Here is a 13,125-nt window from a genome sequence, read left to right as displayed (position 1 = left end):
AGTTCATCACGAATGCGGGTGGACTCAATCCTAAGGCGTGTAAGGCGGCTATTGAGAAGGTGTATGAAGAGCGAGGATGGGGAGAAATTAAAGGTGGTAAAGTTGCATAAAATTTGAGCGCATATTTGTGCTTGTAGTTGGTGTTGTGTACGGTGATGATGTATTAAAGGAAATTGGGGATTTGGTGGACCACGTGCCTCACCAGAAGAGCCTGACAACAGCAAACGTGTATGGTAGTTGTCGATCTGGATTTTATATAGTGTTGAAGTATATATTTGTTTTCCTCAGCCGAGCTCAGGAGTTTCCTAATAGTGTGAAGATTCAGAGTAGAAGTGTACAAAAATCAACAAGAATTTCCCGAAATTTTCTCATACTTTTTCTGTTGTCATCACCACACGTATTTGATCATATGCATATTTTCCCCCCTACAAAACTGATCTTAGATATCTGGGAGCCGCCCCTATCGTGGAATGCCTTGCTGGTGGAGCTGATATGGTCATCACTGGTCGTGTAGTCGACTCTGCACTTGTCCTCGCTCCGCTCATTTACGAGTGAATTTTTATCTATTATTTTCACCACATAAAGTGATTGTTATAGGTTCGGTTGGTCTATGGAGGATCTCGATTTGATGGCTTCGGGCACCCTAGCTGGACATGTGCTAGAGTGTGGAGCGCAGGCTACGGGAGGACTGATGACCGATTGCTTAGAGGCTGAAGTGGCTGAGGGATGGTATGGGGAATATGCACATGGTCAAATGGTAAAATGGAAATTCTGAAGAATTTTCGGGAAATTCTCGTTGATTTTTGTATACTTTTAGCTTGAATATCGTATAATGGAGTTTCACCACCCTAGTGATATGAAAAATATATTTCACGACTCCTGCATATCACCGCGAATATCGCGTTTTTCACCGAGTTCCACGCCACTTCACGTAAAACGGGTTGTGAAACTCCAGTATAATAAAGAAACTCCTCACGAATTCAGCTGTGGAAAGCAAACATATATTTCAACACTTTATAAGGATCGCTATCATCGTGTAGGTCGAATATTGGATACCCTATTGCCGAGGTATTGGCCAGTGGGGAGTTCCTTGTGTCGAAGCCTCCAGGAACAGGCGGCTGTGTTTGGTAGGGCTCATCGTTGATTGGTGTGAATGGCCAGGCCTAGCTGTAGGTAGCTGGGGTTAAGGAACAAATACTGTATGAAATTGCAGATCCGGGAAACTACATTGTAAACTTTAACGAGTGAAAACGGCGAAAATGGTTTGAGACTAGGTTCCTGATGTCGTTTGTGATTTTACTCAAGTGAAAGTGGACCAAGTTGGTGACAATGCTGTGAGAGTCGCCAATGCTAGGGGGAAGTGTCCGACGGAAACTTACAAGGTTTGCGGTATGTTTGCTCTCCTGTGTGCTGTCGCAGTGAGTTCTGTAAGGAACTTATATGGACGGCTATAAGGTGGTGACTAGTCTAGTAGTAAGGGGCAAGGACGCTGAAGTGAAGGCTCGGAAAACCGCAGAGGCGATCATAAAAAGTAAGCACGGGAGTATATTCACATGGCGAACTAGATGTGCTGGAAATTCTGAGGAAATTTTGGGAATTTATTGTTGGTTTTTGTACATTCCCGCCCAACATCGTGTGTGGATGGTTGCTGTGTTATAATTATAATTGCTGAGCGAACGAAGCATATACCGCAACAACAGGCACTTTCGCGTTGTGCGTGCGTGCAGAATTATTCTGGCTTGACTACGGAGCGTAGGAGGCTACCAGGTAGATCAAACGACTCCTCTAAATGCCGAGGTTTTGGGAAAAATCGGAAAACTCGATTATGCGAGCAGCTCGAAAAGATATGCACGAAGAACTTTAATGACGGAAGAATGTCCTACCCGGGGATCGAACCGGAGACCTATGTCAAATTAATTGATCTAATCAATAGGACTAAGTGAGCTCCGCCCCTTCGTCACGAAGGCCCAGTATATGATATATCAAGTTTTATAGTGTAGTGAGGACACTTACGAGCGCAGTTGAGAAAAGCAAACATATATTCCTAAATTTGCGTGGGATGTTGATGTTGTAGGAGTCGAGAAGCATTTCGGGATCACATTGGAAGAGTCGAGAATCGAGATCATAAGCAGCGACTTTGAGGTGGGTGGCGAGTTGGGGAGGGTGTGGTAGTAGTGTGGGGAAAAATAATATGCACATGGTCAACTACATGTGTTGGTGATGACAATAGGGGAATTTTGAGTAAACTCCCCGTTGGTTTCTGTGCATCTCTACCCGAGTTTGCATGCAAGCTTCGAGTGTTAGCAGTGGATCTCTTAGACTCAGATGAGGAAAGCAAATATATTTCCCTACATTGGTAAGCGCCAGTGTGGAAGAATGTGCACGTGGTCAACTACACGTGTTGGTGATGACAAATTCTGATTGAATTTGGAGGGCTTCCCATATGCGTTTCTACTTCCAATGAATTTATATGTGAGCCTTGATCATTAGAAAAAGAACTCCTAGGCTTAGCTGAGGAAAGCGAATATATTTTTTCTACATCGGCAGGCGATGGTGAGGCTAGCGGCCAAGCATGAGGATAAGAAGGTGCTGCAGTTGTTGTCGAATGAATTGAGCAGTGCGGCCACGTCAATGGCTCCGGGTATGAAATCATGGGTGGGGGAGAGGTTTCGAACTGGGGTTTATATATTATTTAATATTTTTCAAAGCATACCGTAATTGTGTGTAATTGCGATTTCGTAATTCTACGTATTTCTATATATTCTCATAGTGTTGGTATTATCATTGCGGTTAGAAGTAAATCTCCGCAACGAAGGGGCGAACCGCGTTTGTTGATTCAATCGATGTATTTGACAATGTATTATGTCCCCGGTTCGATCCCCGGATTGGATATTTTCCCGTCAAAAAAGTTTTCGGGCATAGTGCCTGTTGTTGCGGTATATGCTCATTACTATAATCGAATATTTATAGTAAGGATATGGGTGTGGGGTTCGAACCTGGGACCTCGCGGTATATAGAAGCGCGTTTAACCATTAGGCTATTAATGCTTCTGTAACGTTGATTGGTTGAGGTACTATCGGATTCAGTAGTGGTCGAGCTCGACCTCATGCCATCATCCGTATGGTCCCGATGCTAGTCGCCAAGAGCAAGATCCGAGCCAAGATTCAAATTGGTAGTAGCAGCAGCATCACGGATATTACCCCCTTCCGTAGATTGTCTTCTTCTTGTCAGGGCGAGGACCAGAGAGGCAACTAGAGCCATCGGTGGGCCCTGTGAACATCCATTGGCCTCATCCCACTCAGCGGGTGCTTGCCGTACAAGCTGTAGACCCTCATGATTTTTCCCCATGTGAAACGGTACCTACTTTGTATCTTGTCGTGAGGAACCTTGGATATTTCGACGTGTCAGGTTCCTCTACTGCGCGTGTGTTACGCTCGGTCTGGGGACAAGGGCAACAACGTTAATATTGGCCTATTTGCTCGGAATGAGAGGTGGGGGGACTTGCCGTTTTAGGGGATGTACCCTATACGTTGTTCACGGAAAGACAATGCGACCATATTTATATCTTGTTCTCGCGCAGTACCGCTTCGACCAGGCGAGTAATAGCCAATATAGATTTATATCAGCAACATCGAATTGACTATTTGATAAGCATGCATACTCTAGCTATATGTATACCCTACCTTGGGCACTTGAATGAGATTTATGCGATCGTTGGTTGTGAGCAATACGTTTTGTTTTGTATTATTCAACTTCCAACGCCCAGGAGGCTCAGTGAGATGAAGACTTAGCCGAAGTCATCATCATGTCGTTAGTACTTCTTGACTGGTAGTGAAATGTTATCAGTAATAAACACCATACGCGCAAAATCATTCAGTGTTGTTATAGTAGTTGTCCGGAGTTGTTTAAGCCCTGTCCCGATGGACTAGTTCACCTGTACCAGGTACTTGCCTTATATCAAGCATCAAGTGACAGCTGATAGTGTCCGACATTACTTTAAGAACCGTTGGGGTCTGCCTAGTACCTCTTGTGTAGGCTGATGGCGTCGTTGTCTTCATGCATGGGGTTGCAGGTCCGATATGATGTTCCTGGCCTTGGAGCACTCAATTATCTGCTTAGTGACATTCTGGGTGGAGGAGGTGAGTTTGCGGGGTAGCATAGTGTACAATATAGTTATACAATATAGTTATACAATATAGTTATACAACATAGTTATACAACATAGTTATATAATATAGTTATACAATATAGTTATACAATATAGTTATACAACATAGTTATACAACATAGTTATACAATATAGTTATACAATATAGTTATACAATATAGTTATACAATATAGTTATACAATATAGTTATACAATATAGTTATACAATATAGTTATACAATATAGTTATACAATATAGTTATACAACATAGTTATACAACATAGTTATACAATATAGTTATACAATATAGTTATACAATATAGTTATACAATATAGTTATACAATATAGTTATACAATATAGTTATACAATATAGTTATACAATATAGTTATACAATATAGTTATACAATATAGTTATACAATATAGTTATACAATATAGTTATACAATATAGTTATACAATATAGTTATACAATATAGTTATACAATATAGTTATACAATATAGTTATACAATATAGTTATACAATATAGTTATACAATATAGTTATACAATATAGTTATACAATATAGTTATACAGTATAGTTATACAATATAGTTATACAATATAGTTATACAATATAGTTATACAATATAGTTATACAATATAGTTATACAATATAGTTATACAATATAGTTATACAATATAGTATACAATATAGTTATACAATATAGTTATACAATATAGTTATACAATATAGTTATACAATATAGTTATACAAATATCGCGTTTTCACAGAGTATTACACCACTTCACGTAAAACGGATTGTGAAACTCCAGAATATCATATATTATTCAATACAGATGGAACAAGAAAACCCTTATATTGGGAATCCCAGAATGGTCCATGGTTTTATGCCCCAACGAAAATGAACATGTCATTCAGTTTGCTATATACACATCTTTGCAGTGAATCACTCATAGTGACACGGGCTCGGGAAGATGTGTTCACCCTGCTCGCCTTGGCAGTGTTAGGGTTAGCTTAATAACGCTATAAAGGGCTTGTGAAGTAGCTAGCACAGCAGTATCAGGCAGTGACAAAAACCATTCGGAAGAGCATGAGTCATATATGAGAAATATAGAATCGCTATGGACTCCACCAGCCTAGGCCGTGTATTGGGCGAAACTGGGTGAGAATGGAAAATACTCGAAAACAGTCCGTGCTGGGGATCGAACCTGGGACCGTTACCTAGAATTCGGGCTCCTACTGATATTAACATATCGGCGACCTTAAACATACATGATAGTTGATTTTGAGAAACACCGGTTCAGGCATGGCTTCACTTCATGGGGACAATTTGGGAAAGACCTACGGGCAGATGCTCCTACAGATGCCGATATTGATGCCCTCAACAGCAGTAAGAAGGGGAGGCAGTTGTGATGATCATCATTGGCGTTGTGGTGATCAGTTGGATGCGGTCCGACCTAGCAACCTGCCTGAGCTGCAACACTACTCTGCTGACTGCATGGGATTTTCAGGGCAGGGGTTTGACTTTGTTATTCATAGATCGAAACATGTTGCTGAGATTGTAATTGGGCGCGCGCGCTTTGCACGGGGGGGAGTAGGAAAAATGTTGGTAGATATTGAACCGACCTAAAGAACACAACTCGTTGACCGATGAGATGATGGGGTCTTTGACGAGATGTGCTGACTTGCTTACGAACAATCTCGATGTCCGTCGCAGCGTAAGAGTATCTTAGGTTCCCCATGGTAAGATTCAATTTAGGTCCGCTTGGTGATCCTACGAGCCACTGCTGATAGTAAGACATTTTGTGCTGGTCTTGACCCTAGGGAGTTCAGTCGAAGTCGTACAGTGTAAGAAGTAGTCGCTGCTGGGAGTGAGTCGAGATTTACAGGTCTCTGGCTGAAAACGTTGAAGGGGCGAGTAATTTCGTCCGAGTGTTGACCCAATTGGCCCGAATTCCCCAGGTCGGTGCGTGGCATAATCGTTGAGTAAATTTTTGGTTAGTTTCTGGTCAGTGCGGTATCAGGAAGAGTGTTCGGTGGGGGCTGGGGCCTTCTAGCGGTCTGCGATATGGTGGTGGCCTCTAGAGAAAAAACGGAGCTTACTCTGTCGGAAGTCAAATTGGGTACAATTTGTGGGAAAATGGTATAATCGTGCGTGAAAAAGTCACATATCGGGATATTTTCGAACGATTTTACACATAGGTGTGTGTCCAGCGACGATCCTTCCCTTTGTTATCCGTCGAGTTGGACCCAGCACGGCAGTTCGCCTCGCGGCTCTTGCTACTCCTATTGATGCTGACGAAGCTAAAACAGCAGGTATACTGATAGCGACTGAGAGGTGTCTGCAGTTGTTCTTGTCGTGTATGTAGGTATAGTTGATATCGTGGTCCAGAGGGCATCGGATCTCGACGCGGCCTTGCAAGCTATCGCTGATCGTATCAGAATGAGCGAACCACATGCAGTGAGCGAGTTGAAGAAACTCGCGTTTAATATGGAAAAACAGGAGATGGTCAGTATACATTTCGGGGTAGTTCTTGAGAAAATTTTTTTTTTAGTTTAAAGTGCGCGACTTAGATTTCAGTATAAGAGATATATATATGAGAATTTGGGTGAAGGAATTAGGTCAAAATTCAATGGAGTTTTACGTGAAGTGGCGTCGTAATACTCCACGTGAAAAAGGCGATAGTCGTGTTGATATGCAGTAGTCGTGAAATATATATTTTTCGCTAGTGTGTTCAACCTCACGGGTGAAACTCCAATGTAGTTGAAGGAAAATCTGTTTGCAAGGATCGCGCGTTTCAGCTGTCTTTTTCAGGGCAGTGTGGGAAAATCTGAATATAATCAACTACATGTGTTGGCGAGAATATGAAAATTGTGGGGAAATTTTCGGAAAATTCTTGTTAGTTTTTTAACAAGCCTAACCGAATTCGTATATAGAATTCTGTAATAAATGAGAAAACTGCTGAGCTCAGCTGAGGAAAGCGAATGTAAATTTTCCAACACTGGGCGTAATAGTGTATGAAGGACATGAAAAATTATGAGAAAATTTTGACCAAATTTTTTTTTATTCTCGCACACTTTTATGCGAATTCATGTGTCAACTAGGAAACTCCTAAACTCACTTGAGGAAAGTCAGCGTAAATTCCTCCAACACTGATTATGAAAGAATTGTAATGTGTAAATTCTTATAATCGACGAGGAAACTGCTGAAGTCAGTTGAGAATAGCAAGTATATATCTCTCCAACACTCTTTTAGGGGACAGCTGAATTGACTCGTTCGGTCGCGAGTGTGATTGCCAATCTCCGCGCAGGGAAGGAGGCGGCTGAGGGTATAAGGGCTTTGAAAGAACGACGTGAACCGGAGTGGGCGAGCGCTAGGGTTGAGGTAATAGGACGTGAGTGCCACTGGGTGGGAGTAAAATTTACTAACATCTGGTGGCACCGACGCCCTCCAATGCATAACAATAATAGTCTACTATATATTAACTGAGAAAATATGTGGTAGATTATTTTGGTATGAATGCCTTGTTGGAGATTCAGCCTGAAACACTACTAAACGTGAAAAACAGAATTTTTCGGAAAAATATGGTCCCTATATGAGAGAGAATTGTTGTGATTGGGCGATTCGGGTTGGGTATTTGAGCTCAGTAGAGTGTGGAAAAATATGGTCAACCACATGTGTTGATGCCCGTGTGAAAATTGTGATGAATTTTCATTGGTTTCTGTCAACTTGTATAATTAGCTTTGGAAACTCCTGGGATCAGCTGAAGAAAGCGAACATATATTCTTCCAACACTGCTTTAGTATTACTGATATTGATTATCGGTAGAGTAGTTATGGCATACCACTCGCTCGGAAATTTCTGTTCTATATCGATGGGATTTTTCAGGTTCCGAGCGTGTTGGGTCCTGGGATCAACCTGAAGACAGAAAGTCGCATTTGAAAATTTTCTTTCCGTTTTGGAATTTTTGAAAGAGATCATCACTCATGAGTTTATATGAATCGTTTATTTACACCGAGTTGTGTTTATGGAGTTGGTGGTTGTTTTCGAACTAGCTATTATTTGAAAGAATGTGGCAGTAAGTAGCGCTCGCCCTGGGAAGTTATGTGTACAGGATTGTGTTTACGGATTTGGTGGCTGGTTTTCGAACGAGCGTGGATTTGAAAAGATGTGGCAGTGAGTAGCGCTCGCCCTAAGAGGTTATTATGTGTATTTTCTCCACTGTTGTGATCGGACTTGGTTGTAGGCGTAAGCAGACGAGCAATGGTTGGGGAGCTGTGACGTAGTTGATTATAATGATTGTTTCAAAAAGGAAACAATTATTCGGTTGTCGAAACCCGTGGGGTGTTGAATAGACCTCTCCTGAGCTCTGGGAGCGTTCCTAAGATCGAGTTTTACATGTGATATCTAATCCGGGGTGGGCTGAGAAATATGTAATCGCTTTCCTCAGCTGAACTCGACAGTTTCCTCACTAAATATAGACGTAAACATACGGAATGAGTGTAAAAATGTATAGGACTCAATGAGAAATTCTCAAAATTTCCTCCCAGAATTCTCATTTTGTCACCAACATATGTGGTTGACCATGCGCATATTCCCCCCCCCCCCCGGATGTGATTAAACAGTCGAAAAAGTGATAGTAAACATCGCTCCGCTAAATACTAATTTTGTGTATGCTTTCACGCTCTCATCAGAAACCCATCCAAAAAGTCCCTCAGGGTTTGATAACAGTGGAGGAAACCGTTCCTAATGTGATGATGACATTTACATGGGAAACTGATTGAAGAATGTGTTAATAGCCATCCGTGGAAAATTCAAAATGAGTTCATCCCGGGAAACATTATAGGTTTCTGGATGGTATTGTTGTTTTTTTTTTGAAATTATTTTCTGGGCTACTACGGTCTACCGCTCGCCTCGCATTTGGTAGTTGTCTTTGAGACGGTATTAAAGTGATGGACCACGACGCCTCCAAAAACGGCATCAGGGAGATGTTCGCGTCGGTGCCTGACCATCACCTTTTCGAAATGGTGGTTGCTATATTACATGCTCGACCGCAGTTACGGCTAGAGGTGAAGAAAATATGCACATGGGCAACTAGTGAGAATTTTGGGAATTTCTTAGTGGTTTTTATACACTTCTGCTAGAATTCGTCTGTAAACTTCCATAATTAGCGAGGAAACTTCTGAGAAAAGTAAACATATATTCCTATGAAGGTTTTTGGTCATCGCAGTGATTGTGTGGGAAAATATACAATATGAAATCCTCGTTGGTTTCTATATAATTCTACTCGATTCCGTATGTGAACTTGTGAGCTCAGCTGAGGAAAGTAAACATATATTGCTATGAAGGTTTTTGGTCATCGTGTGGGATAATACACGATATGAAATTTCGGTTTTTTATGTAAACTTGTGAGCTGAGCTGAGGAAAGCGAATAACATGTATTCCTCTTCCAACACTATTCAGTTCATAGCGCAGCTTGCTGGTCTACCTCGAGCTCCTCCACCAGCTTTGGCTCCCGGGGATGTCCTTGTTGGTGGTGAAAAACTGAGTATTGCTACTTTATGTGGTGGTGAAGGGCGACCAACTAAGCGATTGAAAGCTGATAGTCACACGAGTAAGGCTCTTGCTTTTGCACAGGAAGTGTTATCGAAACTGGGCTAGGTGTGGTATGGCTCATTACGTATATCTTTGTAGTAGTCGTTATGGATTCCATAGCTAATTATTTTTTGTAAATTAATTTTTGTAAATTACCAATACTGTGTAAGGGTTGAGGCGGCACTCGACCGTTAATTTTACATGTTCGCTAAGTTGTTGTTATAACGTGTGATGTGAAAGAAGGCAGCTGTTGAGATTCACACATTCGTGGACGAACTGTGAATGGTGTGGAAAAATATGCACATGGTCAACTACGTATGTTGGTGACACTGGAGGAAATCATCGCATTGGTTTCTGTACATTTCTACTCCCAATTCGTATTATATAATCAGCGAGGAAACTCTGCTGAGCTCAGCTGAGGAAATCAAACATGCTATCAACACTCTTGGTTTTCCTCATTGGCCCAGTGAGCCGGCACTAGTCTCGAATACCTCTTTAGATTCTCCTTCTCTCCAGCAAGGGTCTTCCTTGATACTCACACAACCATCACCGTCAACAGCGGCTTCCACACCACATAAGGACCCCCTGGCTGAGATGACTATCTTGCCGACTCCACAACGACCATGCAGTGCTTACCTTGCATTTGCTAGAGAACAACTTCACAATGCTCGAAGAATGAGTACGATACCTTTTGATACCCATACTAGTGTTGTATGCTGCCGTTTAGACCCCAACAGGGTGATAGATGCGGCTACGTTTGGGGTCTTTGCTGGTCAGCAGTGGATGAGCATGTCGGATGCAGATCGAGCACCGTAGGGTCGATTATAGAGTGTTGAGATTGTCACTTTCTGGTGCATTTTCTGTGCGTTTGTTGGTTCTATTATTTCTCAACGACTACACCAGTTGAGCTCTCAAGGGATATACCAATATCGCAAAAACTAAGAAATTTCTCTCGGCGCCAGCCTATGCCGTTGTGCGCTGTAACGGTGAACAACCGGAAAATGCTGGAGAATGCCCGCACCGGGGATCGAACCCGCGACCGTGAGAAATACTCCGAAGCCTAGTATATGGTTGCCTTCCTCAGCTGAACTCCTGAGGAGTTCCCTTACTAGAATATGGAGATTCTGGCTAGAAGTGTAACAAGAATTTCCCAAATTTTCCTCAAAATTTTCATGTTGTCACCAACACACATAGTTGACCATGTGCATATTTTCTCCCCGACGGTCTTATACTCCCTTTGAAAGGTATATAGAAGCCTTCGACTCACGAATGGAGGAGTACCGCATGCTGAGAGCTGTAGCTATGGTCACTGGCAATGTACCATGGGCCGCCGATACCAAAAATCTGTAACTTTTTTGACCCGCATTTTCCTGTTGAGTTGAGTATTCTCACAATATGTAGCCAGGCATGTTCGAGAGTCCTAATAGTGATCCTCATCAACGGTTTACAGGGTTGGGCGCGGAAACATCGAGACTGCTACATGGAGGCTTTCTGCATAGTAGCCGTCGAGAAACCACAGACGCTAAGTCCCTTGAAGAGGTAGGGTAGGAGGAAAATTATGAGGATTGTTATTATCATGTCGCAGATTGTCACGGGCTTTGATACGCCCGCTGAAAGCGCTAGGAAATTTGAAGCATATTGTAGACAACAAACAGATATTGGGAGAGCTGGTAAGATACAGCACGTCTCGTGTCACCGGCATAGTTTGCCACCTAGGACTCAACTGGATTCGAAAATTTGTATATAGACTCTCCTATTACATTGTTTGAATATTTGCGTGGATGAAATTCTAGCTAGGAAACGGTCTCCTAGCGGAAAACACACAATCGATTTTCAGGGAATCATACTCGGTGATGAAAGAAAAATTATTATATATTCTGAATCTACGCGAAATTCTCTATCGTGTAGTCATTTCGGCTTCTGAATACTATATCATGAAAATCGGCTATCCGTGTCACCAGCTGTATTTGGTATTGCCTCGTCGTAGTCACTGATGAGTTCTTAGGAGTAACCAAGCTCAATTCGGAGTTGCTTAACTATCTGCCGCAGATCATGGTGTGCCTTTCTAGATGGTTGCGAGCTGAGTCTAGTAGGTTAGCATTGGGGAATGCGTTTCTTGAACCTTGTGAAGAAATTGAGCTTCGCTCCGCCTCAACTCACAAGTCTGTGAAGAAAATCCGAAATAGAGCCTTCCGGAGGTATCCAAAATTCCAAAATAAAATAAAAATAAAAAAAGCCTTCCAAAATAAATTCGCTTCGGAAGTATCGATTTTCCCTCTGCCTTTTCGAAACCAGAAGAGGTGCTGTTCCTCTACAACGTGGAGTTGCTGCCAAACGAACAGAAACTCAGTTTCACAACCCGTTTTACGTGAAGTGGCGTAAAACTCGGTGAAAAACGCGATATTCGCGGTGACATGCAGGAGTCGTAAAGTATGCTTTCCATATCACTAGGGTGGTGAAACGCCACTGTGCTACAACCCGTCAAGAACAACGACTATGATACGCATATTGAGGAAATGCCAGATAAACGGTTAAGTCAGGTACGGTTGACGCGACAATTCTCAGAGTGTTCGACCCTAAAGGGCCTCTATTAGAATTGATAACATCGTATAATAGGGGGCTGACTTATGAACGAACGCCATATGGTGGGAATATGAGGTGACAGATGGATCTCGGTTGGGCCTTGTTTGTATCTTTATATCAAAGATATCTATTGCCCATATCGGTGCTTCCTACTGCTACTCAAAGGGAGCTCCTCATACAGACTGGCGAACAGTTCGATGCAGCGCACGGGCAGAGGGCAGCAGCCCTGTACAGTGCTGGGGGCAGCAGCAGCAGCAGCAGGAGAAGTGGCAGGGCTCGTGATGTGAGCGGGGACTTACCCAGTTTTTGAGAAATGGAATTCTCCGCGGTTTGATTAACAGCGTTTCTAATGTGATGACATCCACATGAGAAACTGATTGAGTATATGTTCGCTTCCCTTAGCTCAGCTCGGGCGTTTTTTCACTAATTAAAGGAGTTTATATACCAATTCGGGTATTAGAAGTATCCAGAAACCAAGAACTCTCATATTGTCATCGACAAATGTGGTTGATCCATTTGCATATTTTCCCACACTGACTGTACCAGACTGTTCATAGTGGAATTACGTGGAGTATATGCAACTTCCCCGACCACAATTTTTCCTACTATCTCAGGCACTGTGTAGCTTCCTTTCCCTTCCGGAGCGTTATGTATCGGAGTCCCGCTCTGTCCAGCTCACTGCTGAGGTAAGGTATACGCTAGCATTCAACTTTGTTTTGATGCACCCGCGTGACCGGGTATCTCCCGTGGTTGAATAACATTATCACTTTAGAATTTTCGATAGCCACGTC

General features: G+C 42.4%; 1 protein-coding gene across 1 annotated transcript in view; it reads left to right on the top strand.

The window, feature by feature from the left end:
- Positions 1–8,163, top strand: part of Pmar_PMAR021715 (conserved hypothetical protein) — a gene marked incomplete at its 5' end in the record, with an annotated part of 10,294 nt that extends 2,131 nt beyond the window's left edge. The window contains 25 exons of the mRNA XM_002777203.1: positions 36–93; positions 138–228; positions 444–551; positions 598–729; positions 1,041–1,120; positions 1,178–1,230; positions 1,275–1,389; positions 1,433–1,531; positions 2,075–2,142; positions 2,548–2,641; positions 3,071–3,172; positions 3,232–3,356; positions 3,409–3,491; positions 3,944–4,031; positions 4,073–4,139; positions 5,460–5,545; positions 5,597–5,716; positions 5,769–5,873; positions 5,915–6,003; positions 6,045–6,117; positions 6,158–6,278; positions 6,358–6,471; positions 6,525–6,664; positions 7,412–7,540; positions 8,045–8,163. Coding sequence (XP_002777249.1) covers positions 36–93; positions 138–228; positions 444–551; positions 598–729; positions 1,041–1,120; positions 1,178–1,230; positions 1,275–1,389; positions 1,433–1,531; positions 2,075–2,142; positions 2,548–2,641; positions 3,071–3,172; positions 3,232–3,356; positions 3,409–3,491; positions 3,944–4,031; positions 4,073–4,139; positions 5,460–5,545; positions 5,597–5,716; positions 5,769–5,873; positions 5,915–6,003; positions 6,045–6,117; positions 6,158–6,278; positions 6,358–6,471; positions 6,525–6,664; positions 7,412–7,540; positions 8,045–8,098 — 2,394 coding nt within the window. The 3' untranslated portion in view covers positions 8,099–8,163. The remainder of the gene's footprint in view (positions 1–35; positions 94–137; positions 229–443; positions 552–597; positions 730–1,040; positions 1,121–1,177; positions 1,231–1,274; positions 1,390–1,432; positions 1,532–2,074; positions 2,143–2,547; positions 2,642–3,070; positions 3,173–3,231; positions 3,357–3,408; positions 3,492–3,943; positions 4,032–4,072; positions 4,140–5,459; positions 5,546–5,596; positions 5,717–5,768; positions 5,874–5,914; positions 6,004–6,044; positions 6,118–6,157; positions 6,279–6,357; positions 6,472–6,524; positions 6,665–7,411; positions 7,541–8,044) is intronic.
- Between the last annotated feature and the right edge of the window lie 4,962 nt (positions 8,164–13,125).

The sequence above is a fragment of the Perkinsus marinus genome (genome assembly GCF_000006405.1).
Source record: "Perkinsus marinus ATCC 50983 genomic scaffold scf_1104296952158, whole genome shotgun sequence".
In the NCBI taxonomy this organism is placed as follows: domain Eukaryota; phylum Perkinsozoa; order Perkinsida; family Perkinsidae; genus Perkinsus; species Perkinsus marinus.
This window is presented reverse-complemented; position numbering and strand designations above follow the sequence as displayed.